At 36.3% G+C, this 27,352-nt stretch overlaps 1 protein-coding gene across 1 annotated transcript in view; it reads right to left on the reverse strand.

Annotated features, from left to right (window-relative positions):
* Positions 1 to 18,646, reverse strand: part of Kcnd2 (potassium voltage-gated channel subfamily D member 2) — a 454,936-nt gene extending 436,290 nt beyond the window's left edge. The window contains exon 1 of the mRNA XM_020162415.2: positions 16,514 to 18,646. Within this exon, the coding sequence (XP_020018004.1) occupies positions 16,514 to 17,628 (1,115 nt within the window). The 5' untranslated portion in view covers positions 17,629 to 18,646. The remainder of the gene's footprint in view (positions 1 to 16,513) is intronic.
* Between the last annotated feature and the right edge of the window lie 8,706 nt (positions 18,647 to 27,352).

The raw sequence follows: 27,352 nt of genomic DNA on the forward strand, positions 1-27,352 counted from the left end.
AACCACCTTATGCCTAGAGAGGAAAATTTACATATCACTTTAATAGCATCATCTGTTCTTTGTAAGAGAAAATATTCTAATATTCTCTATTATGATAGCTTTTATGAATACACTACAAGAGCAGGAAAGCCTTCTCTATAGTATTTCTACCTCTAGATTGACAGCTTACCTTTCTATTAATGATTATTTGAAAAATATAAATAATTTCCTAGTCTTTGCATTTCTATAAATAGTGAATTCTTTGTATTTTGGAGAAAGGCAGAAATAGCATCAATCATTTCTGAGTTTACCTGTGAAAAGTAATGCCTACATGGAAGATTCACATGTAATCAAGCACTGTATTTGTAAAGCAGAGCTGAGTGCAGTGCAAACCCAGGGTAATTGCTCATTAGCTGAGAGCACCTATGATGATGGTGGTGATGATAAAGATCTCCATGCCATCTTTTAAAATGAATTTGATTAAATAAGTAAAAAACAGAAAGCTGTATGTGTCTGACCATTTTCCTCCAACCATCTGAGCTGTCTTAATAGGCTCATTACTGATGACCCTCTTGCAGAGTGAAAGAAAAAATCATCAGACACTTGAGTCAACCTTAGTCACTGGCCCATCAAAGCTGGAATAGCCAAAGGTGTTGGAAAAATTCAATGAAATAATATACTCCTCCTCCTCCTCCTCCTCTTCTCCCTCCCTACTGGATTTTAAACATCTGGTTTTACCATGTGGATGCTTCGAGTACAATAATCTGGATAAACCTTCTACTGATGAGAAGACTCCTTTTCAACATTACCAGAGGAAATGTTGCCTACTGGGTGCTTCATTTTACGTTTATAGTGCAATTTAACAGACTAATGGACACACTTGAGTCATGTAGCTAAGTGACAGTGAAGCAATGCAGTTTTACTAGCTCATAGAATGGAATGTAACAAGAATATTATAAAAAATGGTAGAATTCATTCCTGTGTAGGATAAATCAACACTCCAAGAAAGCAGGAGAAGGATAGAATAATCACAGCATTTCAAGTAAAAATGGAAGACCTGTTATTTTACCACAAGATCAATAAAGTCAATGCTCTTGGGCTCTACTCAGAGACACATACTGCTAGTGTCATGGTAGGTCATGATTCCTATGTACTCTCTTCTGGTCAGATCAACTTCATATGATTTAAATCAAGTCAACAAGGAGTCTAGAGATCACTTTACACAGCAAAGTATGAATTACTTAAGGAGGTTAGCTGCAGCAAAAAAAAGCCAAAGAGGTATAATAGCTGTTTTTAACTACCACCCTGGAATGGATGTGAAAATGAAAACATATTCAGCTTAGCCTCATAAAACCTAATTTGGATAAATGGGTGATAGAAAAAAGGTATACACTTCAGCTCAATTGATGGTTCACTTGTCCTTTTCAGCACAAGTAGACAATTGGTCATTTCAGGGTATTAACATGTTCCTTACAAATTGTATTTCATGCAAACACAAATGTATTTTTAAACAGCAACCACGCTCTGTTGAGTCAGCCAGAAAGAAAGCTAGGATTTAAAGTCACATTTCATCGGTGTAAGATCCCAGATCTGCACACACTTAATCTCTATACTAGTATTTCCTCTTCATAGTGCCAAGTATATTGTCTGGCACACGGAAACAGACAATTCATCAAGTTAACTGAAACCTGGACTCTGTATTTACTTGCCAAGATTTGTGTAAGACTATATTTCTTTTTCTGTGTTTCTGGGCATATTTATTTCTGCTGAACAATGGTGTTCAGAAGTGTTCGATTCTATGCAACACTTAATGTACATCAATTTTACAGATCATTAATAAATAATCTTAAGAAAATGGTGAGAAGTGGTTAAGGGTAAGAGTGCTATAGCAAGGTAAAGTAATGCCATGTCATGCAGCACAGATCATTTGAATGGTTCAACTGGTAAGACTATAAAACCAGGTTCAAATATCATCTATTGCAAACTGCTGTATCTTCCTGCAAGAAGTATATCTCTGTACCTTACAAATGAGTTAAATGGTTATGCTTTATAGACATTTTTCAGTTATTCTTTCATTTATTCCATGAATATTTATTGACAATTTATGATAGAAAAAACACATAAGAAAAGTAAAAATACAAGTATGACAGCAAATATAATTTATAAATGAAGAATTATTTTTGTGCTACAAATCCATTCATAGCAGAATGTATTAAAATCCAAAGAGTGACAAATGATTCCTGATTTTTGTTCAGTAAATATTCAACAGACATTTGAGTGCCAAATAAATCTACTAGTTATGCCCAGAATATAATCTGCATTTTTCTGACATTGGGACTTTGCTTATGCCATGTAAGGAAATTTCCTTCTATCTGTCACCTATGGCTCACAATACTAATTGATCACAGCACCCACTGGTGGTGATCCTGGATATGCCTGGTAATTCTTCTCATTAGTTATGACAGGAAGCATACAAATTTTAACAGAATTAACAAATATAAAACATATATATTTCCATAAATACAAATATATTTTCATAAATCTATATTTCCATAAATATGTATGTGTGTATATTTCCATATTTATCACTTTTAATGTATGGGAGGTGACTAATGTGCTAGGTAGACAATATTCTGTGCCTAATGGTTTAGCTTTGCATTTGGAAATACTCTCCATATAAACATTTTTTATGGTGATTGTCTGTAACAGCCAAGGGTATATTTCCTGATGACATAAATCTGGAAAGTGTTGCCTGAAGCTGAAAAGAATGGTTCAAGACAGATATGCATACCTCTAGGCCAACAACACAGAGAAAAGAGAAGTAGGGGATGTCTTTCAATGGCTAAAGATAACAAATAAATGTTTGGAAAATAGTTTTAAGAGGAATCAGTCATCATTTCAACGAAGTGTCAAAATCTTTTGTGTATAATTTTCTATGTATATTGAGCTGCATCTGTGGAAATTTTATTTCTGCATGTAGATGTCTGGTTATCAGAGCATATGTGGCTGATGGAGAAGGTAGAAAATACTGTGAGTGAAAGAAGTTCTTACAATTGAATGGACCTTTAACTCTACAGAAAAAAGGGGAAAAAAATCTTTATTCAGCTCTATGACCCACTAAGTTATGTTCCAGGCATTGTTAGAAAACCTGTGGGAGTGATTTCAACGAAAGTCTGTGGTTCTTTCAAGAGAGAATTTTTGTCAGCAGGCACCTGAAACACAACATGGCTCCAGGTAGAGCATTATAGAACCATAGGTTTCTCTTCTAATTTTGCTCCTAAGGATAACACAAATAAACACAAATACAAAGTGAGTTTAGAAACAGCACATTAAAAATGGATTGTATAGCAACTCTTCAATTAGATTCCTCTAAATCAAAAGAAAGGTGAACAAGAACTACAGACCTGAGCAAAACAGATCCTGGATAAAGATAGTCTGCATCACAGTGCTAAAATAGTCTTTGCTTAATTTTTCCCTCCTTTTACTGCTTTTTGCTTCTATATAAACAGAAAGTTAATTTGAAAGTATTTGCTTTCCAAAGAGGATAATTTTTAATCACATGTAAGGAATTTCAAACGTGCAGGACCTAAATATAGAAAACAATTTACTGGTAGATTCTTGGATTATAATTGAGCATAAGGAAAGTTTTATGTAAAAATGCACTAAATGGCTAATTTTATGTTGAGCTTTTTAATTGGCTTTTCATGTCTGTTATTCTGTCCAAAATGACTTCATCATGTTCTTTCCTGGTAAATACAGGGCAGTGTTCATTAGCGTTTTTCCCACCAGGTCTAGATGCAAAGAAAACTATGGGAAACATTTCAATACATCAGTATAGACAATGATTTTTTTCTTTGGACTATGACTGCAAAATCACAGGAAGAAAACAAAAAATAGATGAACAGGATTACATCAAACTAAGAAATTTTTGTACAGCAAAGGAAGCAAAGTGACTAGATAACCTACAGAGTAGGGGGAAAGTGCAAGCTAACCTAACTGACAAAGGATTAATACCCAAAATACATAAAGCAAGCCACGCACTAGTGACTCATACCTGTAATTCTAGCTACTCAGAAGGCAGAAATCAGGAAGGTAGTGGTTCGAAGCCAACCTGGGCAAATAGTTTACGAGACCCTATCTCAAAAAAACCCATCACAAAAAAAGGGCTAGTAGAGTGGCTCAAGCTGTGAGTACCTGCCTAGTAAGTATGAGGACCTGAATTCAAACCCCAGTACAGCCAAAAAAACCCAAATAAGTAATTTTAAAAATATAATAATGAAAAACCACAAGTGATTCATTTTAAAATGAGAAATGATGCAGATAGACACACACATTTCTAAGAAACTGAAATGGCAAACACTTATGAAAAAATGCTCAAGATCATTAATGATCAGGGAAATCAATCTACAATGAAAAATCATCTATAATGATGATGAGGATATGAAGAAAAGGGAACACATGCACAATGCTGGTGGGAATGTAAATAGTATAGGCATAACAGAGGTACTCCAAAACCTGAAACAAATCTACCTTATTATCCAGTTACATCACTCCTAGTATGTATCCAAAGGAATACCTAAATACCAATATTTATTGATGCACTATTCAGTATAGCTAACTCATGAAGTCAACCTAGACACTCATTAACAGAGAAATGAATAAATAAAATGTGGTGTATTTAAACAATGGAACTATTATTCAGCCATAAAAATAATGCCAGGCTACCCTATCTTTGCAGCAAAATGGATAGAATTTGAGAAGGATCTTTCAGTTGAAATAAGTCAGACACAAAAGACAAACACTTTCATACTTGGATGCCAAAAAAATTTACTTGATTGCGTATTTCTTAGACAATGGGAAGGTTGGGAAGGAGAGTTGATAAAGAGAAGTTTTTTAACAGATCTCAAGTTAGGTCTCAACAGGTCTCACAGTAAGATAGAAATAAAAAAATTCGAGTGCTCTATAGAAGAGTAGGGCAATATGGTTCATATAATAACCTATTACGTATTTTACGAATAATTACAAGAAAGGAGCTCACAGGCTCCAAACACAAAGCATTGATAAGGAGTGCCCTGATTTGAGGAACACTGTATACACGGATGGAAATGTCACACTGAGCCCCACAGTTCTATTTAATTTCTGTGGGTTACTCAAATGACAAAAAGTTGGAAATTGGAAATTCTAACCACCCCAATTTGCTAATTATACATTGTACACATGCACTGAATTATAACACTGTACCCTAAAATATGAACAATTAAAATATCAATAAGAATGTTTCTAAATATTCTGTGAAACTGTCGGGGTAAAATACCTGTTTATCAAGATCTATGTGACAAATTCCTCTAGACCTTACTTGGATAAGTACCTAACAATAAATTGCTTCAAATACTCTTTTGACAGCTATGGCACAGTAAAAAAAAAAATTAAGAAATACTAAATATATAATTTCAAAACAAGTTTATCAGAGACATGGGATTTTTATAATTTGGTAACACAAATTAAATGTTGAATTTTTTTGTTTATTTATTTACATGTGCATACATTGTTTGGGTCATTTCTCTACCCTGCCCGCCCTCCCTCACCCATACTCCCCTCCCCTCCTCAGTTTCAGGCAGGTCCCATTCTGCCCTTATCACTGATTTTGTTGAAGAAAGGACATATGCGTAATAAGAAAGAGAAAGCGTTTTTGCTAGTTGAGTTAAGAATAGCTATACAGAAAGATTCCTACTATTGCTTTCGTGTACCCATATGTTACGACCCATGTTGATTTAACTCTAACTGATCTTTACCTTGGTTCCTGATCCCCTGCTCATGATAACCTGTCGTTTTAAGGTTTCTGTATTAGTTCCTCTGGAGTGCGGACATCAAACACTTTCATGTTAACCAAAGAAAATTGTGGACTTAAAATTCCAGTTTCTAAAGGAAAATTGCTTCATTTATGCCATCATCAATCAGCAATTCTTCAACAACTATTTCCTGCCTAATTGCAAGATCATCTGGAGACTTTTTCTTATGCAAAGTAAGTATGTACTAGTTTTAAAACTGTATTTGATGTTTGTACTAGTTTTAATACTGTATTTAATGTTTTATATATACTAAATAAAATTAGCAAAAACATCAATCTCTTGGATGGCACTTTTTTGCAAAGCAACATAAAAAAGTACATATTTACATTTAGTTTCCACAGAAGTCAAACCATTTTTACAGATATGAAATTTCTAGCAACACCATAGAGCTGGCATATTGGAGACCAATATGTATATGTGTGTTTGTGCTTCCTAAGTACATACTTGAGCACACACCAAACATCCACACATTTGAGTAATAGTTAAAGCAACATGGATACAGCACTGAAGAACTTGAGAAGTAATGAAGTGTCAGATACAAAAGGAATATGAGTGGCCTGTCTGTGATCTCTTGACTTATTCAGAAGTTGGCTTAAAATAGAATATTTTAGAACATATTGCCTACATTTTCTACTGGACTAAAAATGTCTTTATTCAATTTTAATAATCATACCTTTCACTTAAATGATTATGAATGTACTTGTTTTTTACATAAAAATAATAAAGTTCTTTGCAAAATCAATATATGCTTCACTTATCACTAGTCTAGGACCATCCTAAACCTGAACAAAGAACCATTTCCATTAGGAAGAGTTCATAACCACTTTTCCACATTATGTTCCTTTTCTTTTCATTAGAGTGTGTACTATATGATCTGCTGATATTTTGCATCAAACTCATGTAATTTGGAAGCCAAAACAGAAATGCTATGTTAAAAAATAGAAACAATAGATCAACATGTATATAGTCTAATTTAATTATGCTTTCCAAAACAACTGTTTTTTGTTGGTGGTGGTGATATGCAGGGCAATTCATGAAGGATTGGAAGTAACATTGGTTTTAGTTCCTGAAATGGAAGTAATTTCTTTTGACATTTGTTCTTACATCCTATTTCAACATGCTATTTCCCCTCTGAATGCCTGTCTTGCAATTAGTGTATTTTTAAACTACAGCAATGCTCGGAATAAAGTGGACCATATGAATGGGAAGAATGTAAATGTTTTCTTGAACGTACATCTTCGCAGAATATTATATACAACATTTCATAAAATACTACAAAGTATCTGAAAATCATTTGAAAATAAACTTCAACCCTCGCTCCTCATTCATGATTTTATAAGCATAAGTAAGCCAAAGACTTATGAATATCAAGTTTGATGATTTTCATATTATTGGACTTGAACAAGAGTTGAACAGAGTTGAACAAAATGGAAGTTGTGATGGCTGAACTTATATTTCTCACCCCAAAAAGGCCATGATAAAAGCAGTACCAACAGAAACAACAAAATTTATTCATATTAAGTACTTGCTTCATTGAGTGGGGAAGCTAGTAAAAGTGTCAAGTGGTGGAACAAATTTGAAAAAATTAGTACTATCCTTCAAAGCCTAATTTTCATAAATATGACCTAGCAATTTTCTCCAAGATAGATACATAGGAAAACATGTCAAAAACTTACATATAATTACTCTTTAGGAAAACCTGAAACCAATCCTAGTGTCTTCATGAGGAGAATAAAGTGTGGTATCCTGACATAACAGAATGAGATCTTCAAAATGAGTTACAATGTATTGGAACTACATGGATTAAAACTTGATGTGATATTATAAGGAAGTTAAAAGAGTGCATGCAACATTGTATCTATTCAAAAATTCAACAAAATCTACCAATTAAAATAGTTTTATGAATGATAAATGCAGGATGCTGGTGGCATTAAGTAGAGCGAAGGGGACAGTGGGATGTGATAGGAGGAGGAGGTAGATGTGGTTAGATGTAGGTTAATAAATGATACAGGTTTATTTTAGGTGGTAGGTTCTCATGTGCACATTACAACATTAAAATGACTAACTACATAAATAAATGGGGAAGAGGGTCATGAATAAATGTATAAGTCATGAAAAGGAATGAGTTAAAATTCTGTGCACCTGGAGTAAAACCAACAGTAATGTTTCTTGACTTTGTTCTTTAAACTCTAAATATCAAAAGGCTCAGCCTTTAAAATATATTCTATTAAAATATAAGGTCCTCTCATACATTTTTAATTTAGCTCCATCTTGAATATTTTTCCTAAAAAAGTAGGAAATTGCTACCTAATTTTCCAGCATACTGATTTCAAAAATTCAAGAAAATTAAAGTTGTTTTCCTCTTTGAAATCTCTGGAATTAAAAAGGCATTTTGTATGTTTTTCAAAGAAGAAACATAGTATTTAAATAAGCTTGCAAATACCATCTCAAAATACACTCAAAAGTACAATGTTCAATTTCAAAATATCTTCTAGTCTCCTTTCATTTTTTACTTTAACATGAATTTTCATTTAACAAGGAAAGTATGATGTGAGTTTTGGAGCAAATTATGAACCTATCTGCTATTATGATTTTTGAACTTCCTTTCTCAGATCAAAGCACTTGAAATACACGAATTTGCTTATCTATGTCCCTCATTAGATTAAAATTTATATATAAAATGTGGAGCCATTACCAGAATTTTAATTACAATATGGAGAAATTTTTAGAACTGTTTGGTGGTATTGTACATTTTGTTTAATAATGAGAACGGGTATAAAGTAGAGAGGGAAATGTAGGGGGTAGTTTATTATATTCTAAAGAGCATTAGACTTCAAATGATCCCACAGAAATGTAGCTCAGGTTCCTCCCCTAACTGGTTCTGCAATTTCATGTAAGTTCTATAACTACATTTTGCCTTAGTATCTTCCAGTATCTTCTTAGTATCTACAAAACTATTTCTATAGAACCTTGCAAAGTAAAATTCCATAATTTTAATATTTGACTGAAATGAAGAAATAAGTGTTTGGGAGAGTTCATAGGACACATACTTTTCTGACTCAATGAAATGTCTAATGTATATTACTGGGTTGATTTAACCTGATAATATAATAAGGCTAGGCATAGTTGCTCATGCCTAATATCCCAGCTACGTGGAAGCTGGAGAGAGGAGAATATGGTTTGAGGACAGCATGGGCAAAAAGTTAGTGATATCCTATTTCAAACAAGAGCTAGATGTGGCATACATGTCTGTAACCCCAGCTAGGTGGGAGGTGAAGGTAGGAGGATCTCAGAGTGAGGCTACCCCAGGCAAAAAGGAGGAGAACCTATCCGAAAAACAACTAAGACAAAAAGGCTAGAGGTTAGAGATGTGACTTAAGTGGCAGAGCAAATGCCAGAAAGCACAAGGCCCTGAGTTCAACCCCCCTCCCCAGCTGTACCAAAGCACAAAAACAAAAAAAAAAGGAGAAAAATACAACATATGTTTCATACCAAAAATACAACATTTGGTAAGACCTGAAGACATTTTCATAGATTTCAAACTATCTGAACTCTGCATTAGCAACCCAGCCTCTGAAAAGAACTTCTAGGTAGGAAGTTTTAGTGGAAACAGCATACCTAAGTGAGATGGCACAATGAATTCATTTATTGTATGTGTGTGTGTGTGTGTATATATATATATATATATATATATATATATGCATTTTGTAGACAAATAATATAAAAGCATACATATGCATTCTTGTGATGTTAATTCAATTATTGTTCTTCTAAACCCAAGTGTCTCCAATTACCCATTCATGACTACATTTAATTCTCCAGCATGGCGATTCTTGTCAAAGCACTACCTCTGTAAGTTTTCATCAGGCATCTGCCATATATGTGTTCTCGATTTGATTTGTACTGAAAAGTACGTATTGTGTGGCAATCTTCACAGATTTCAAGACATGTAAACTATTTTTCTCTTTCAAATTCACAAAAGTAACAAAACACCTGGAGAGGATATACATGTACCTATTGCCAAGTAAGGAAAAGGAATAAACATCCTCTAAACAGAATTTGAAATGAATTTGATATTCTCAAGCACTAATATTAGAATTGGCAGCTGTTAATCTTTAAGTCTATATTCAAACTTAAAAAATTATCCTGTCAGTTCCCGTGTAGATCCAGATCCAATGAGCACCAGCTTTGTGTTTTCAGCCAAAACGTAAAATTCAGTTTTTCATTTGAACTACTTTTGTTTTCATCAGTTAGGAACAATGTAATCATGTATTATTATAAAGTACTCCATTTTAGGCAATTTCATAAATAACTGGACATAAATTACAAGCTAACATAAATATGACAAATCTAATGAAAGATGAAAATTTGTACACAATAAAGAAGTTAATGTTAGAATGACCAATTAAAATGTTTTAAACATTTCAGGGCCGATGTTCATTTCAAAAGAACAATGATACCCTCTCACTACCATTCTTGCTTCTCTCTAATGTCTCCTTTTTTCATCTCTTTCCATCTAAATTTACCTTAGCTTAGCAGACTATCTCTCCATGGCTAAGGAGGCTCTCCATGGTTTGCAGGATCATCTCACTACTGGCTCAGCAACGTGCTGACACAGATCTTTTTCTACATTTGAGCACTAAACTCAGAAACAACTTCCCAAAACGTATACACTCAAACCTCAAAAGTATATCAATCTAGTTGAGAAGACAAGAAGTAAAACCATAAGTTACATATAAAATGGCATTTACTAAAGTCAAGTGTAATTCCAAATGCAGATGATGTGGGTTGGGAGGTTGAGAAGGCTTCATGGAGAAGGTCAATGTAAAGGCTGGCTCTCAGAGGAAAGAGCTAAAGGGCAAAACACTGAAATGAAGTCTATTAAAGCAAAGAGTCATGCAGATGTGCACAGAAATGAAGAGATGGTGTTTCACTCTGGGATTTCTTCTCAATATCAGACTATATCCTATACTGTGAAACTGAGCTGTTGAAGCTACTGGCGGAACAATGCATATATGTATAAACAATATAAGACATATGGAGAGTAGGGAGCATGAAATGAATTTATTATTATACCACCAAGAGAAATATAATACTTCCTTTCTAGTTAACCTTCTTTTCTCCATTTGTGTTCTTCCAATAAAAGAAAAGTTAAATTGTACATTTTCAAAAACTTACAGGCCAACACTTTTTAGGTGATTTGGAAAATAATTAATTTACTTTCTTTTCCATTAGGCCAAGTATCACTAAATATTTTGCACCAAATGGCCTAAAATTTCACTGAATGAACACACAAAGGCATCTTCGTAGCAAAACCCACAAAGATGAGCCAACAGTGACATTGAGGAATGTGAATTGTGAGTCACAGAATTTAGACCCAGGAGACAGAAATGCACTATGTTAATGTAATAAGCAGTGAACTTACTCCTTATCTTGTTTCTGTGCCATTACAGGCAACCTATTGCCCCAGATTCTAGACAATATTTGAAGACCTTCAGAAAAAAATGAGCAAAAATGTGAAATTTCAAAAAATGCTGCTATTATTTAAATGTGTAACTATGGGCCAGCTACAAAATTCCTGTATGTGTAAAAAAGATAAATTTTAAGTAATTAACAGCTCATTAAATGAATTGAGCAATTGAGTAGTAAGAAATCTGAACTTCAGTAACTCATGTGCAAAGATGAATATAACTGGGAGGAAAGTTCAGAACTAAACCATCTAGCTAAAAAAATAAAATAAATATTAACATAAAGGGAAACTGAAAAGAAGAAAGGAACAACACAGCAGATCCACTGAAAATCAGAAAATTTCTCCTTTTCTACAGTACTATGTTGAAAGAATACCTATTATTTCTTTCTGACACTCTTCTGTTATGCATTCAAATGAATGCTACGTGTTAAGTTTTAGGTACTAGAAAAATACACATATTTTAAATGCCTTGTCAAATATTATTTCTAATTCAAATGATGGTTACAACAGAATGAACACACTTAAGGTTTGGTTACCTTTAATACTAAAAAATGGACATATATCACATTTCTCTACATTTCTTTAAAAGTCCATTTCAAATTCCATTAGTTAATGTTCTCTATATAGAACTTAACATATAATAGAGGGAGTTAACTTGTTCACAGAACACTGTACACATCCATGGCATTATTCCATGAAGCCCCCTTGTGCTAACACTGTATGCTAATGAAAAAATAATAAAAACAACTAGAAGTCAGATAAAAAAAAAAAGAACGTTATATAAATACGTTGTAGTATGCCAAAACAAAAGTGGGTATTTTCCATAGTGTGACTCGGAGAGATAAATTTTAGTACTTCTCACCTTTTAAAGACTTTCAGATTAACACATTAGTAGTATTTATGTATAGAAACTGGTACAGAAGGTAATACCATCTATTTTTAATAATGGATGGGTAAACTGGAAGTCTACGCATAAATGCTTTCAAAAGATAAACTCCCATTGCTCCTCAGAGCTGTATAATCCAAATAATAACAGGTAGCCAGAGGATGCTATTTAAAAGCATTTTCAGCCATCTTTTTAATAATATATATTTATAATATTTTCATATGTATAAGATAAAGTCATGTCAAATTATGCCCATCTATAAAAAATAATTTCTTCTTTTAAATGATACATTGAAAATTGCTAAGAAAATGGCTTAATTTGTTTTGGTTTTGTTTACGTTTGGTGCTGGGGATTGAACCTAGGGCCTTTTACATTCTAAGAATGAATTTCTACCACTGAACTACATTTCTGGACCCCACATTCTTGTTTCTTAAAATTGTAATTTACTAAACATTTTAAAATCATATTATGATAGAACTAGTTTTTAGGGCTTTATAAAGTAGACACCTACACTAAGTTTTCATGGAGCAAACCTATAATTCTACTTTATTTGTTTCAGATGAATATATAACATAAATAATACTTCTGTTTCCCCCATTTTCTGGCAAATTAGAATATGATGTATGTAGTTAAAATCACAAAACTTCATTCTAAATGTGATCTTTACCAAAAATGCCACACACCAGCTTTCTTTCCCATACTGAAAATTTTGATGTATACAACTTGGTTTTAAAGTTTAAAAAGTGGTGTGGACCACAGATGTGATATTTCTGAATTCTTAAGTTTTATGCTATCAGCAGTATGATCTCTTCTTTTAAAAACTGTCTAAACAGCTAGGAACCAGGACTAAGAATACAAATATTGCCTAACATAATAATAACTCCTTAAATTATTTAATGTGTCACCTGGGATCACTTCTAACTCCCAAGTCACGTGGGTGAGGTACAATGGTAACTGATGCTTTACTCTGTTACGCTGATGTCTACAAAGTGGGCAGTTACTATTATTGTCGATCACTTGTAAATTTTCTAAATTTAGCAACATTTAAATATCACCATCTGAATGAAAAGTATCAACTGGATGACATATTTTAAAGAACTTTATGACAAAAAAAGGCATTCCTGTTCTTTTTCTACAAGATAGTTTAAAGTGGTAATTAGAGTTTACATTATGTAATGGGGAATGGGGGATGGGGAAGGGGTAAAGGGGTAGCCAGGACCCTGTGCAGGTCAGTAACTGTGCTTACAAGAAAGAATAGAATGCAGGAATTAACCTACAAACTACTCACTCTAAACACTACTTCTAAAGAATATTTCTGACATTCTCTCTTTCATTGATTTTTAGTTGTGCTTTTGATGTTTCAAGTAATAGAGTGAGATAACCTTAAAACTGTACTTTAACACATTCATTTTACTGATAGATTAAATACTTGCTTATGTAGTAAGCCTGGTCAAGTCACACTCTACATGTGCTATTTCGGGAGGCAAACAATGACTATTTGAACACACAGCAGTTCTAACATAGATCCACACAGTTCCTAAGAAAACAAATCAATGGGATGTTGTCTAACATAACCTAAGACATAGCAGACAATTCTGCCCGTCCTGAACGATAAAGCTCTTGGTTATTTCTTGTCATGTAAATAATGCTTATTTAAGCTGGAACTTCTGATAACCACTTTTTAGTCACATAAAAAGAGCTCAGAAAGTACAATGGAAAATTTTTGATTATCTATCAGACACAGCTTGATACTAGCCGAAACTACTTCACATTTTCCAGAAAGTTTATACTTCATCCTCTAAAACTGCAGTGTGAGAAATAAAGTGAAACATGGATTTTGTTGATATTTTCTATTCTTAATGCTGAAGAATCTCAATGCAACCAAAGATAAGACACCAAAAAAACAGGATCTTTAAAAACCTATTTCTTTGGGAAATTTAAATGTGCTGTAATTATATTCTGATGAGAAATTAAAGATATTGTCCTAAGACTATACTTTAGTACACTTCCACATATAGTCCAATTTTGATTGCATCAACAATTCTATATTTTAAAAGCATGACAGCTGTTTTCCATCAGAATCATTAAGTAACTTAATTTGTTTAAAATTTTCAACTTCAGTGAAACTTTAAAGTAACTCCCACTTTGCTTCCAAGTTCTGAGAAAGTGTGTGTATTTAATCCTTTTAATCCACTCACCTACAGAAGTTACAAACTAAACTTCCGCTTAGATTTTGCTCAGGCATTATGATTCCATTTTTTAAATCATTTTAAAAAGAAATAGATATAAGCATTTTATTTATGCAATAAAAGTTGCCACTAACAAAGAGTATTTCCTCATGTTTTCCTGAAAACAAATACAAATTTCAAAATAAAATAAAGATTGGAAGTCATTTCCAGAAACAAATGCTAATACTAACTTCTCAAGTCTAGAATAGAACTTTTAGTTAGATGAAATTAGCAGTTCAACAACATTCATTTTAATAAAACCTATATTCAATTATCTGCACAGTATGTAACATGAAAATGACTCATTGAGACTTTACAAAAAACACTGCTATATACACCAATGGTTTAATATATTTCTCTTTAATATTTCTTCTTCTATTTCTGCCTAACTTGGTTTCTTCTGATTCAAAGTCATGATAGTAATTTGCACTAACAAATTGTGCAAATAACACAAAGGCAAGACAGAAAACAAAGCTTCTTTGATAAAACACAAGCACCTTCAGTGCAAAGGAGTTCCTCATCCTTTTCTTTTTTTTGTTTTTCCTCATCCTTTTCTTAATCTGCCACAAAGTTTCCAACAAATTAGAAGAGACATATAAACGCTAGGCTGTGGATTTCACTAATTCGTCTTTCAAAAATCTACCAGTAGTTTTTCAAAAATATATGAGAGTAAGTAAAAATCATAAATATTATATTTCCCTTTGCCAAATTTTCCTAATTAAATTATTAGGAAATTATATCACATAAAAATATTCCATTAGTTGGCCATAAGACAACATGAGATTCTGTTCAACACAACATGTCTAATAAATTTTAAATTGACTTTAACCACAATGTCATTTAAAGAAGTCAATTAAATTAGCCAGAAACACAAAACCTAAAAAGCAGCCTTGGGAATAACTTTTTTCTAATAGTCATTTACTCATTGAGCTGATTACCTATGCAAAGAAAGTCGTATAAAGCTGATAAAAGAGCATTCCCATCTCCATAGCTTGTCTGAGAACTCATAAAAGTAAAAGGCTCTAACATTTTGTTTTACTAGGTTTTTAATACATAAAATACTGTTACTTTTCTACAGTTTAACATTCTTAATCACTTGACACCGTTCTTTTTCTCACCACTTAAAAAAACACTTAATTCTAGTTCTAAAATTTCATTTTAAAAATCACATAAATTCTGATTATATTCCTTTTGTTTCTAAAACTTCATACAACCAAACAAAAGAATGCAGGAAAGTATTCTAGATTGGAAACTAGGGCCCCAAGTTCTATAATGCACCTGCCTGTGGTGACTTCCATTCTCACCAGCTACTCATCTGTCTTCCATGTGGATTAAATGGGCAATGGGCCTGGATCCATTGGCTGATGAGATCTGTAACTTCTAAAAAAATGTGTGAATGACGGCCATGTGCCTCTTTCTTGTAAAACTGTAAACCAAGACTTTTGAATACTTTTCTACTACATTTTGTAGAGTTGATCAGTTTCAGCTCTAATATTTTAAAATATAATCTATTAGCCATAATAAAATGCACATGTGTGATTATGTGCTTACATATTATAAAATCATTTGATCACAGTATCTGCAATAGATGTTTGTAATACTGTAAAATAAGAATTTAAGATTCTTATAAGTAGAATACATGCCATAAGTATTTATTAACATGAAAATAATATTTTAAATATATAATGGAAACTTTCAATCTAAATGCACTGAAGCACTTTCTAAACTTCTCACTACACAGCACATACATTAATTTATTTTTTAAGGCATAACATTTTGTTTTTCTTTGTCACTGCATTTGCATGTGTGTTTATCATTTTTTTAACATTTCCTAATTCAGGAATTCTAAAATTTCTTTCTGTATTTATCACTTTCTGGCATCAGTACTCAGTATTTGCCAGCAATCCCCTAGTACTTTAATCTCTGTGCCATACCCATTTCACAGATCAAAAGACTTTTTCTAAATTATTTAGATAGTGGGTTCTTAAATTCATCAAAGAAAGAAAAGTTAATTACCCTGAAGTATCATGTAACCTTAATAAGGTTCACAAGCAACCCACCCATATCCAACCTCCATCCCACTTCCCTCACTGGCACCTACCCTAGTGTTGTCATGGTGACGATGGTGTACCAAAAGGCTGCTGGGATGCTGGTGAACTTACTGGCTGAAGACCCTTTCTCTGCGTAGAACATAACTGTTGCGAAAATGATGATAGCCATGGTGAGCGAAAAGAGCAAGAAGCCCAATTCTGAGGCACAGCTCTTCAGTGTGTACCCCAGGATGCGCAGGCCTTGAGAGTGGCGGGAAAATTTAAAGATTCTGAAGACTCGAAACACTCGGAGTGTGACAAAGGCTCCGCTGACATCCTCATTGTCTGTCATCACCAGCCCAATGTAATAAGGCAGGATGGCCACCACGTCTATAATACTCATGACACTACGCACAAAACGGTAACGACTAGGTGCTGCAGCCAGGCGAAGCAAGTACTCAACAGTGAAGATCATGACACACGCAGTATCCAAGCAGAAGAAGGCCACCGCGTACCGCTCTCCACAAGGCAGTTCTTTAATGTGCCCTGGGCTAGACCCACATGGCACTGTTTCGACCACATTGGCAATGACTGAAACGGCAATGAAGAACCCCGTAACATAATAGAAGACCAACGCCATGGTGCTGGTATGGGGGTTCTCAAAGGCCCTCCACACCCTCTGCCGAGCAGTCATGGTTGGCAGGGCACTCTCTCCCGTGTTGTCAGTATCAGCATCATCCTGCAGACGCTCTGCGTTCTCCCGTCTGCGGTCCTTGTACTCCTCATAACAGCAGTCGCCAATAATTTCTGGGATGAGGCCAAAGAAGGCCAATTCTTCATCATATGCAGAGATGCACTCATGGCGGGGATAGTGGAGCTTCCCAGTGCGGTAGAAATTCAGGATGTGACGGAAGATGTCAGGGTCACGGTCAAAGAAATACTGTTGGGTCTCTGGGTGGTAGAAAAAGTCCCTCTCAGAGCTACCCAGCAGAGTGTCTGGGTACCTTTCCAGGGTATCCTGCCATGTCTGGAAACGGGTGCCACTCACATTCAGCACAATCAGAGCATCCTGAGTCCTTTTCCTCTCCTGTCTTGGAGGAGCTGGCATAGGCCCTGAGGCCACAGGCATCCACCCAATGGCCGCTGCCCTTGCAAAGGGCAGCCATGCTGCTACACCAGCCGCCATATTTTCTTGAAGTGGAGACAACAAGGGTGATCAGACTGCTACAGTTGTCAACCAAACAGCAACTTAACCACTTCCTCAAGTCAAACAAAATAGCAAACAAAATGCCGGGAAAGGTAGCTCATAGATACTACCCTTTTTTCAAAGGTAGGGCTCCTACTGAAGTCAGTTTTCAGGAGGTCAAGTTTCCTTCACAGTCAGGTATTTGGAATAACAACAACAAAAAAAGTCTTAACAATTTTCCTCAATAAAATCTAACCAAACCTCCACCAGAAGTTGGACCAGGCCACCTCCTGGTGCAACTAAACACACAGGTGACTTTAAAGGCAGCAGTTTCTTCAAACAGGTGTCTTTGATTTCTCCCGTGACAGTATGGATAATAAGGGGTCAGTATGTACAGCAGGAGAGAGAAAAGGAAGAGAAGTTACCCAGTGCTATTCTGAGGAGTAAGGGAACTCTGTCACCTTACCTTTTTGTTCTTTCAAACCTTCTCTTTCCGAGTAGCCCTTCCCGCCAAAGGAGTCTCCAAAAGATGACCTGTTGTAGCTTCGCAGATGCGGTCACAGCCGGCTGCCCCACGTCTCTGGGAGTCGGGTTGGCGCTCTACTCCTCCAGTATGTGCAGAGATGGAGGTGATGTGCGGTGGGCTCGGTGGGAGGCGTTAATGTAGATCCTCCTCCTCCACGTCTACAAACACCGTATGTGCCTGCCAAAAGCGTTCGCCCAATCGCCCCTTCACTCTCAAGTTCAGCTCAGGTGCAGTGTGACAGTTACAGAGCCCGGGAGCTGGCAGCCGCCGCCGCCGTGGCGGCTGCAGCATCTGCCTCCGCGCAGAAGGCGCCTTGCCCGAGGTACATACCTGGTGAAGTGCGCGCCGGGGCTGAGTTGCATAGAGACTTTCTCCTCGCCGTGCACCCGGAAAAGGAAAAGGAAAAAAGGAAAGGAAAAGGAGCGGCAGCAGCTCGCGAGCAGCCGGATCCGATGGGCCGAGGGAGCATATAAATAAAGCTCAAGCGAGCTCTTCTTCCCCTTCCCCCATCCCTCCGTGCCTCTCTCCTTTTCACCTTCCAAAACCCCAGGCGCAGTCGAGCCGAGCAGCAGCAACAAGTTCAAAAGGTGCGGGGGAGGCGAGAACCGAGGGCACTCGCTCCTGCCAACTTACTGCGCGGCCGCTGTCGCCCGGGCTGGGGCGGAGCTGCGTGGAGCTGCGGGGACGCGGGGCTGCGGGGCGGCCCGGCGGGCGGCGGCGGCGGTGGCGCGGCGGGGCCAGGACCGGGGTCCGCACGGGCTCTGGTCGGAGCGCTGAGGCAGGAGGCGCTCCGCACCGTGGGGGCGCGGGAGGACTGCTCGCTCCTTCCCCGCCAGTGGGTGGTCCTGCATCTCCCCGAGCTCCCCACGCCGCTCTATTCGTGCGATCAATAAATAAGGAGAAAATAAATAACTAACCGCGCGCACGCCCCGCCACGCAGGTTAGGAAAGGCGTCTCCTGCCTTTCCCTCTGCTTGACCTTTCTCCACCCCACCCCCTCGGGCTCCTCTCGCTCCACCCCAGCCACCCACCAGCCCCGGCGCAAAATGTCACCGAGGAAAAGCATCCAGGTGGTTCTGCCCGATTAGGAGAGCGAGCCTCGGATGAACAAAGGAAAGCTTCACGCGCTCGCTTGGCTGCGGTGGTTTTGGTGGAGGAGTGGAGGAAGGGGACCGGTGTCTTGCTTCTGCCTCCCAAGTCCCGGTTCAAGGCGAGCGTGGGAAAGAGGGGGGAAAATACTCCAGAGGAGCTGGGAAGGAGGGTGAGCGGAGCGGAACGCGCAGGAATTGGTTGTCTTCTAGGGGCGACTGGGTCGAAAGACCTGCAGAGCTCCGCAGCGAAATTTTTAAGAGCTTTTGCCCCTCTTTCTTATTTATTTATTTTTTTGTTCTAAGCAGATGTTAACGTTGCGGGGGTTAATATGTCATCTATCCAACTGGCTGAAAAGTCAGGCAGTCTCCTCGGTGTATGTCTTGCCACAACTCCTTTTCCCGTCCTTCGCGAATGACAGAATTCAGAACCCTTTCCTAAATGTCAGCGTCAGGGGACGTGAGTCTCCGAGCGCGTGCGTCCCCTTCATCCTCTCCGCGCATCTCTGCGCATATCTAAAGATCGTTACAGAAGTTAAGGGTGTCTATATGAGGGCTAGGTGATGTGAAGAGAGACAGGAAATTTGTCGTGGCCAACCGTTTTGTTATTCGTGTTTTTCCCCAGCCATTAGGAATGTTCCTTAGAACAAAACATGTAACATTTGTAACCACTAGATGGCGTGAATGGCGAGATGTTAAATCTACACCAAGGTCTGGATGTTTTAGAAAGGTGAATCAAAAAATTAACTGATCCAACAGAGAATCAGATCGCATAAGCATCCTCAAATCCCTGCTGCCACCCACGTTATTAGTGTTTTGTGAGATGTAGTATTCAGGCCTCAGTCTGCATGTTGATGAGTTGGAATGAGATGTGGGAAGTTTACTGTTAAAATGCTAGATTTGAAAATTAAGTCTAGTGACCCAAACCATCGTCATCATCATTAAGATCTTTGAAGGAAAAAAATTAGGCTTTAGGTTTGTTAATAAAGAAGATAAACTTGAAAATTATTATCAAGGCTTAGTTCGACTGACGTTGGTTTGTAAAGTAAGATGTACTGTACAGAGATTGACTTTCAAACCCTAAAGATGGTAGGCATAATGTGTCAACCTTAAAAATCTTCAAATGGGATACTCTAAAGAAAATATGTGAACTAAAGAAAAGAGTATAGAACATCACCATCATCAAAAGAACCTTCTAATAACGTGCAGTATTGTCTGTGAAGATGGAAAGGCATTCTTTTGTTTATTTGTGAGCAGGTGTAAGGTTTAGCAACTCCCTTGTTAGTAATTAACGGAGCTGGAGCTACCACACCATGTAAGTTTGAGGACACAGAACTGAAGACACCTGCTGTTTATCTGTTGGTATTCGTTAAGTGAAAGATGCTAACAAATCTATATTCCCTGCATACCTGAAAACAACCTGCAAACATGTTGACTGGAAAATAGAAAGGGGAGCATTGCCTACCAGTTAACATAAAAAAATGTAACCTCTTTGTAATCCTGACAGAACATAGCATCCTGGGCATAGCGTCCAGAAAATGGGGAGACAATGAATATTCAATTAATACCAATACTGGCGTGCCTTCCTGTAAAGATGGGGCAAATGACCTAAATAGAGCCTTTCCAAATTTCTTCTAGGAAGCCAAATACTCCACAAGAAGCCCTAAATAAACAAGAATATAATGTCTACAATTCTAGAAAAGTATTTTGAACTGCCCACTCCTACCCTGGACAAGTTTCTTGTTATAGTGGAAGATCATGGGTTGGGGCTTAAACACAACTACATTTAAATTCTAGCCCAAAAATTATTTACAGGTTTTATTTCATTTGGCCTATTACTTAACTTCTAAGAACAAGATTTTTAGATAATGAAATAAAACTTCTAGCCCTGTTGTGAAGATTAAACAAGGTAAAAACTCTGAACACTGATATAGTCTTTAGCACATGGAGTGTGCTTCATTCCTTTTTAACTTTAATACATAATGTGAAGCAATTTATTTTATTCCATCTGTGTTTGGATTGCCCACAGACACTTTTGTATTTTTTTTTCTTGTCACTCCATTCAACAACACCCATTGTCCTCAGATACATATTACTGATTACTGATATTTTAATATTCATTCAAATATTGAAATAGTATAAGCTTAAATATCTAAACCCAGCAGAGTGTAGTATATGCCTTCCTTGCCCACAGCATTCTATTCTTTCCTCTTGTCTTCTCATCATATATTCTCTGCCCGTTTGATTAAATAGAAAACAAACTCAGCAAAATCAAAATTGAGTTCATCAAGGTTCTCCAACTTCTATGCCTTCTGTTTTAGCTCCTGATCAGTCAAGTACAAGAAGGAAACCTAGTGTCCATCCTCTCCTTAACTGCTTCCCGTGTAGCAAACACACACATTTCTCCAGTGACCCAAAAAGTCTATGTATTCCATGCTCATTGCCAATCTACTCTTGCACTGCTTTCAGAGTGATTTTTCTTTTCTTCTTCTCCTCCTCCTTCTCCTTCTTCTTCTCCTATTGATCAATCTTGAGAAAACACATCTACCATTCTCAAAACACAAAACACAATTGGTTATTTGCCATCCTATTACCTACTTGCCACTCCTATAATTCTCTCTTTTTAAATATATCATATTTTAATTCACCCCCTCCACCATTCTCTTTCATCCTCCCTCCTCCCATTCCTGGAATAGTTTCAACAGGTCTTATTTTTTCATTTACATATAGGTGTACACAGTATTTTCAACACATTCACCCTCCATCACCATTTCCCCCTCTCCTCCCCCCCCATTGGTATCAATCCCCCCAGTCAAGACCTGTTCCACTCTCCTGTTCTCTGATTTTGTATATGAAAAAATGATCTTTTTGCTTGTTTAAGATAGCTACACAGGGAGTTTGCTTGTGGCACTTCCAGGTTTATATATATTATAGCCCGATTTGGTTCATCTCCACTATTTTCCTTCTTTCTACCTTAGTCCCTTTCTTATGGTGGTTTCAACTGGTTAAAAATTCTATATTCATTGTTGTATAGGAAGTATACAACTTCTTAACTTCCTTCTTCTACCTCCTCCTCTTGTATGTGACCTTCCCTTAGTGTGGCCTGTTTTTCATGGTATTGCTCTATTTGTATTAGGTCTATATTCCACATGTGAGAGAAAACATATGACTTTTGATCTTCTTCATCTGGCTAACTTCACTTAAGATGATGTTCTGCAGTTCCATGTATTTACCTGCAAATGACAAAATGTCATACTTCTTTGTGGCTGAGTAAAATTCCATTGTATATAAATACCACATTTTCTTGACCCATTCATCACTAGGGGGGCATCCTGGCTATTACACTGGCTTAACTACTATGAATAATGCTGCAATCAACATAGGTGTGCAGGTGCCTTTGTTGTAACACTCCTTTGGGTATATCCCTAGGAGTAGAATTGTTGGATCATATGGCAGATCTATTTTTATTTTCTTGAGGAGGCACCATACTGTTTTCCATAGTGGTTTGTACTTGCTTACATCCCACCAGCAGTGTATAGGGTTCCTTTTACCCCAGATCCTCACCAACATTTGTTGTTGCTTGTGTTCTTGATGGTAGCCATTCTGTCAGGAGTAAGGTAGAATCTTAACCTGTTTTTGGTTTGCATTTCCTTTCTGGCCAGAGATGTTGACCATTTCTTTGTGTGTTTTTAGTCATTTGAACTTCCTTCATTTGAAAAATCTTAGTTCAGTTCATTTGCCCATTTCTTCATTGGGTCATTGATTTTTTGGGGAGTTTAGTTTTTGAGCTCCCTGTACATTCTGGTTATTAATCCCTTATCAGATATATAGCTGGCAAAGATTTTTCTCCCATTCTGTGAGCAGCCTCTTCAACTTAAAGACCATTTCTTTTGTTGTACAGAAGATTTTTAATTTCATATAGTCCCATTTGTCAATATTTTCTCTTAGTTGTTGAGCTTTTTGAGTTTTATTAAGGAAGTCATTGCCTATGCCTATTGCTCCCAGTGTATTCCCTGCTCTTTCCTGCACTAGCTTCAAAATTTCAAGTCTTATATTAAGGTCTTTGATCCACTTTTAGTTGATACTTTTACATGGTGAAAGACATGAATCTAGTTTCAGTTTTCTGCATGCAGATATCCAGTTTTCCAGCAACATTTGTTAAAGAGGCTGTCTTTTCTCCATCATTTGTCTTTGTTAAAAATGAGGTGGGCTTAGCTGCATGGATTCATATCTGAGTCTTCTTTTCTGTTTTACTGGTCTTCATATCTGCTTTTGTGCCAGTGCCATGCTGTTTTTATTTCTATGGCTCTGGAGTATAGTTTGAACTTGGGTGTTGTGATACCTCTAGCATTGCTTACTTTTCTCAGTATCGTCTTGGTTATTTGCAGCCTTTTGGGCTTCCAAATGAAATTTAGGCTTGAATTTTCAATCTCTGTGATGAATGTCATTGGAATTTTGATGGGAATTATGTTGAACATGTAGTTTGCTTTTGGTAATATAGACAACCATTTTCATTATGTTGATTCTACCAATCCATAAGCATGGGATATCCTTCCATCTTCTGTAGTCTTCTTTGATTTCTTTCTCCCTTGTTTATAGTTTTCCTTGTAGAGGTTTTCCAGTTCCTCTGTTAAGTTTATTCCTAGGTATTTTTTTGAGGCTATTGTAAATGTAATGATTTATTTTCCTATATTCTTTCTCAATCTGTTCAGAGTGGTTTTCCTATCTTTATTCTTAGATAATTATAGATTCCACTGCAGTTGTGAGAAATAATAGAGATTCTATATACCTACAACCTAGTTTCCCAAGGGTAACAACTTGCATTTTATAAATATAAACTCACAACCAGAAAATTGAAACTAATAATCTTTTAGTCCTTTTGAATTTTCATACCAAAATAGCATAAACTAGATGGTTTATGAACAACAGAAATTATTTCACACACTTCTTGAAGCTGGAAATCCAAGTCCATGGAGCTGGCACTTTTGGTATTTGGTGAGGGCCTGCTGCCTCATCCAAAGGTGACACCTTCTAGCTGTGTCTCACACGGTAGGCGGGGAAGGCAGCTCTCTCCAGCTTCTTTTATATAGGCACTAATCCAACCCAACACTAGACCTGTAGTCCTAATTACTTAGAAGACTAGAATCAGTAGGATGGAGCTTCCAGTCCAGCACCAGCAAAAAACTTTGTGAGACCCACCTCAACAGAAAAAGCTGGATGTGGTGGTACACAAAGGTCATCCCATGTACAGCAGGAAGCATAAAATAGGAGGACTGAAGTCGAGGCTGGCCTGGGAAAAAAGCAAGACCCTATCTAAAAAAAGAATTGAAAACTTTGCTCAAATGGTAGAGTACCTGCCTTCCGAGCATGAAGAAGCCCTGTGTTCTAACCTCTGCACCACCAATAGTTAATGAATGAATGAATAAGTAAATAAATGTATTTATCCCAGTCATGAAGGCTATAACCTAATCATGACTGTCATGACATAATCACCTCCAATATGTTCCATGTACTAATACCCACATTGGTGATTACAGTTTATTATGAATTTGAGGGGCACACAAATATTCCAGCCTTAGAAGATTCAATCCTGACTTTATTCAGATTCTGTCAGGTTTGCAAACAACTATTTTGTGTTTCTGTTTGGTTCTGTCAAATTCTATCACACATATAATTTTTTTACCACCATCACAGTAAACAGGGAACGTTTTCACCACAAAGATCTCTGTTTATAGCCACAATAACCTCTCTTCCTCCTCTTTCTATAATTCCTGTCCTCAACTAATCTGTTCTTCACTATAATTTATTAATTCAAGAATGTTATGTAAACAGAATCATCCAGTATATATCCTTTAAAGATTCCCTTGCCTGAGAAAACTCAAGGCTGCTACAGGAATTTGTTTCAGTCAACACAGAAGATAGGGCCCCTTACCTTCCAGCCTCTGGGTGAGGATAGAAGCTTAACTTCCATAAGCACCAGTATAACAAATCCAGATGGATTCACATGAACCAATCCCCCTTCCTGATTTTTGTATTTTTTTCACTCCTCCATCACTGCTCAGTCTCTACCTCCTCCTTATTCCCTTATTCTCTCTTTAAAATGCTCAGTCACATCCATACAAATTGAACTTGAGTTCAGTTCATGTTGGATGCTTTTCCGTATTGCAATAGTATATTACTGACTAAAACCTAACCTTACCAACTTAACTAGTGCTTATCCTGCTTTGACAGTAGTGTTATTTCATTTTGGTATTATTTTGCATGTCTCTAATGGCTAACTTTATTGAATATATTTTAATTTTCATATTTGCCATCTGTATACATTCTTCAGTAAAATGTGTGGTTCTTGTCTTTTGCCCAGTTTTAATTGAATTGTTTGTTTTATAATGTTGACTTTTGAGAGCTTTTTAAAAATTCTAAATAATTGTTCGGTGTTGGATATTTTGTTTTCAAATATTTTCTTTTTTTCTATAGCTTGTCTTTTCACAGGATCTTTTGCAAAACAAAAGCTTTGAATTCTGATGATGTCTAATTTATCAATTTTTCCTTTTATGGATTATGCTGTTTATAGCAAATCAAAGAATTCTTTCTAACCCCAAGTCTTGAAATTTTTCTGTTTTGCTAAATATTGTACAGTTTTACATGTTAAAATTAAATCTGTGGTCTATTTTGAGTTAATTTTTGTTGGATATGAGTTTTAGGTCAAGGTCCATTGTTTCTATGGATATTCAATTGCTTCAACACCATTTGCTGAAAACAATATCTTTGTTAAATTGCTTTAGCAACTTTGCCAGAAGTTAGTAGGACATATTTTTCTGGATCCATCACTAGTTTTCTATGCTATACCATTAATCTCTGTGCGTAGACTCTTCACTAACATCACCCTTTCATAATGACAGTTATTGAAGAGTAACTAAACATCAAGTGAAATGATTCATTATAGTTTTTTTAATTGAAGTTGATATAAGTTCATACCTTTCTAAATAAATTTAGAGTGAGCTTGTATACATTCACAAAAAGCCATATATGATTTTAGCAGGAAATATATTAACCAATACATCAACTTGAGAAGAGTTTACATGTTTACTATGTTGGGCCTTTTTTTATTGAGTTCTTTTTTTATTTCTTTCATTACTATTTTGTAATTTTTAGGGTGTAAATATTATACATATATTTATTAGATTTATTAATAGATTTTTTTGCCATTGAAACAATTATAAATAGTACTGTGCTTTTTAAATTTTCACTTTCCATGTGTTCATTCTTAGTGTATAAAAATGTATTTGTTTTTTGTGTATTGATTCTGTACCCTAAACATTTGTTAGATTTCCTTATTAGCTCTTGTGTATTCTGTGTGTATAATCATGTCATCGGCATGATGTCAATTTTCTTTCTTCTTTTGCAATCTACATGACTTTATTCTAAAATGCTGCTTTTAATGAACATACATTCATATCACCATCCCTTTCAGTAGTCTCCTAAGAGCGGAAGAACTATTCAGGACCTCAACTTTCTCCAACTTGTAAACCTCATCTCACGCTACCTTAATATTAGTCTGCTTTACAGTCTTGCTCAGCTATTTGAATTTGCAGAATGTAGGGTGTTGTGCCTGTAGCGTGGATTTTGGTGCATGAATCTCTTTGCCGTAGTTACCAGCTACTCAGCTCCAACCAGATCCTCAGGAACAATTATGTAACCTCTTCAAAATTATGTTCAACTCATGAGCTCCATCAGAGACTTTCACAGCTACATGAGATTTTTGTGCATCCTCCCGATTCTTAGCCACTGCACTGAACCTCTGTGAAAGAAGGCACTGACAGGTCTCTTAAGACTGTATTGTCAGTATGCATTTTTGTATTTAGCCCAGAGAAATACACTTGAATGTCTGTTGAATGAATGAATGAATGAATGTTCTAAAGATAGTTAGCATGCTTCTTTTTTCAGTTATACATTATTATTGTAGCTCTCCAAAAGATTCATCAAGAATCAAGCTGATTTACTCCCAAGATAGTTCTGTACAAAGTGCTTTTTGTATATATTTACTACGGTCGATCTTCAAAAAGGCCTTGTGAGGCATGTATTCTTTTTCTGTTTCTTGTACCCAGAAGGAA

This window comes from Castor canadensis, chromosome 2 (genome assembly GCF_047511655.1).
Source record: "Castor canadensis chromosome 2, mCasCan1.hap1v2, whole genome shotgun sequence".
Classification (NCBI taxonomy): Eukaryota; Metazoa; Chordata; class Mammalia; order Rodentia; family Castoridae; genus Castor; species Castor canadensis.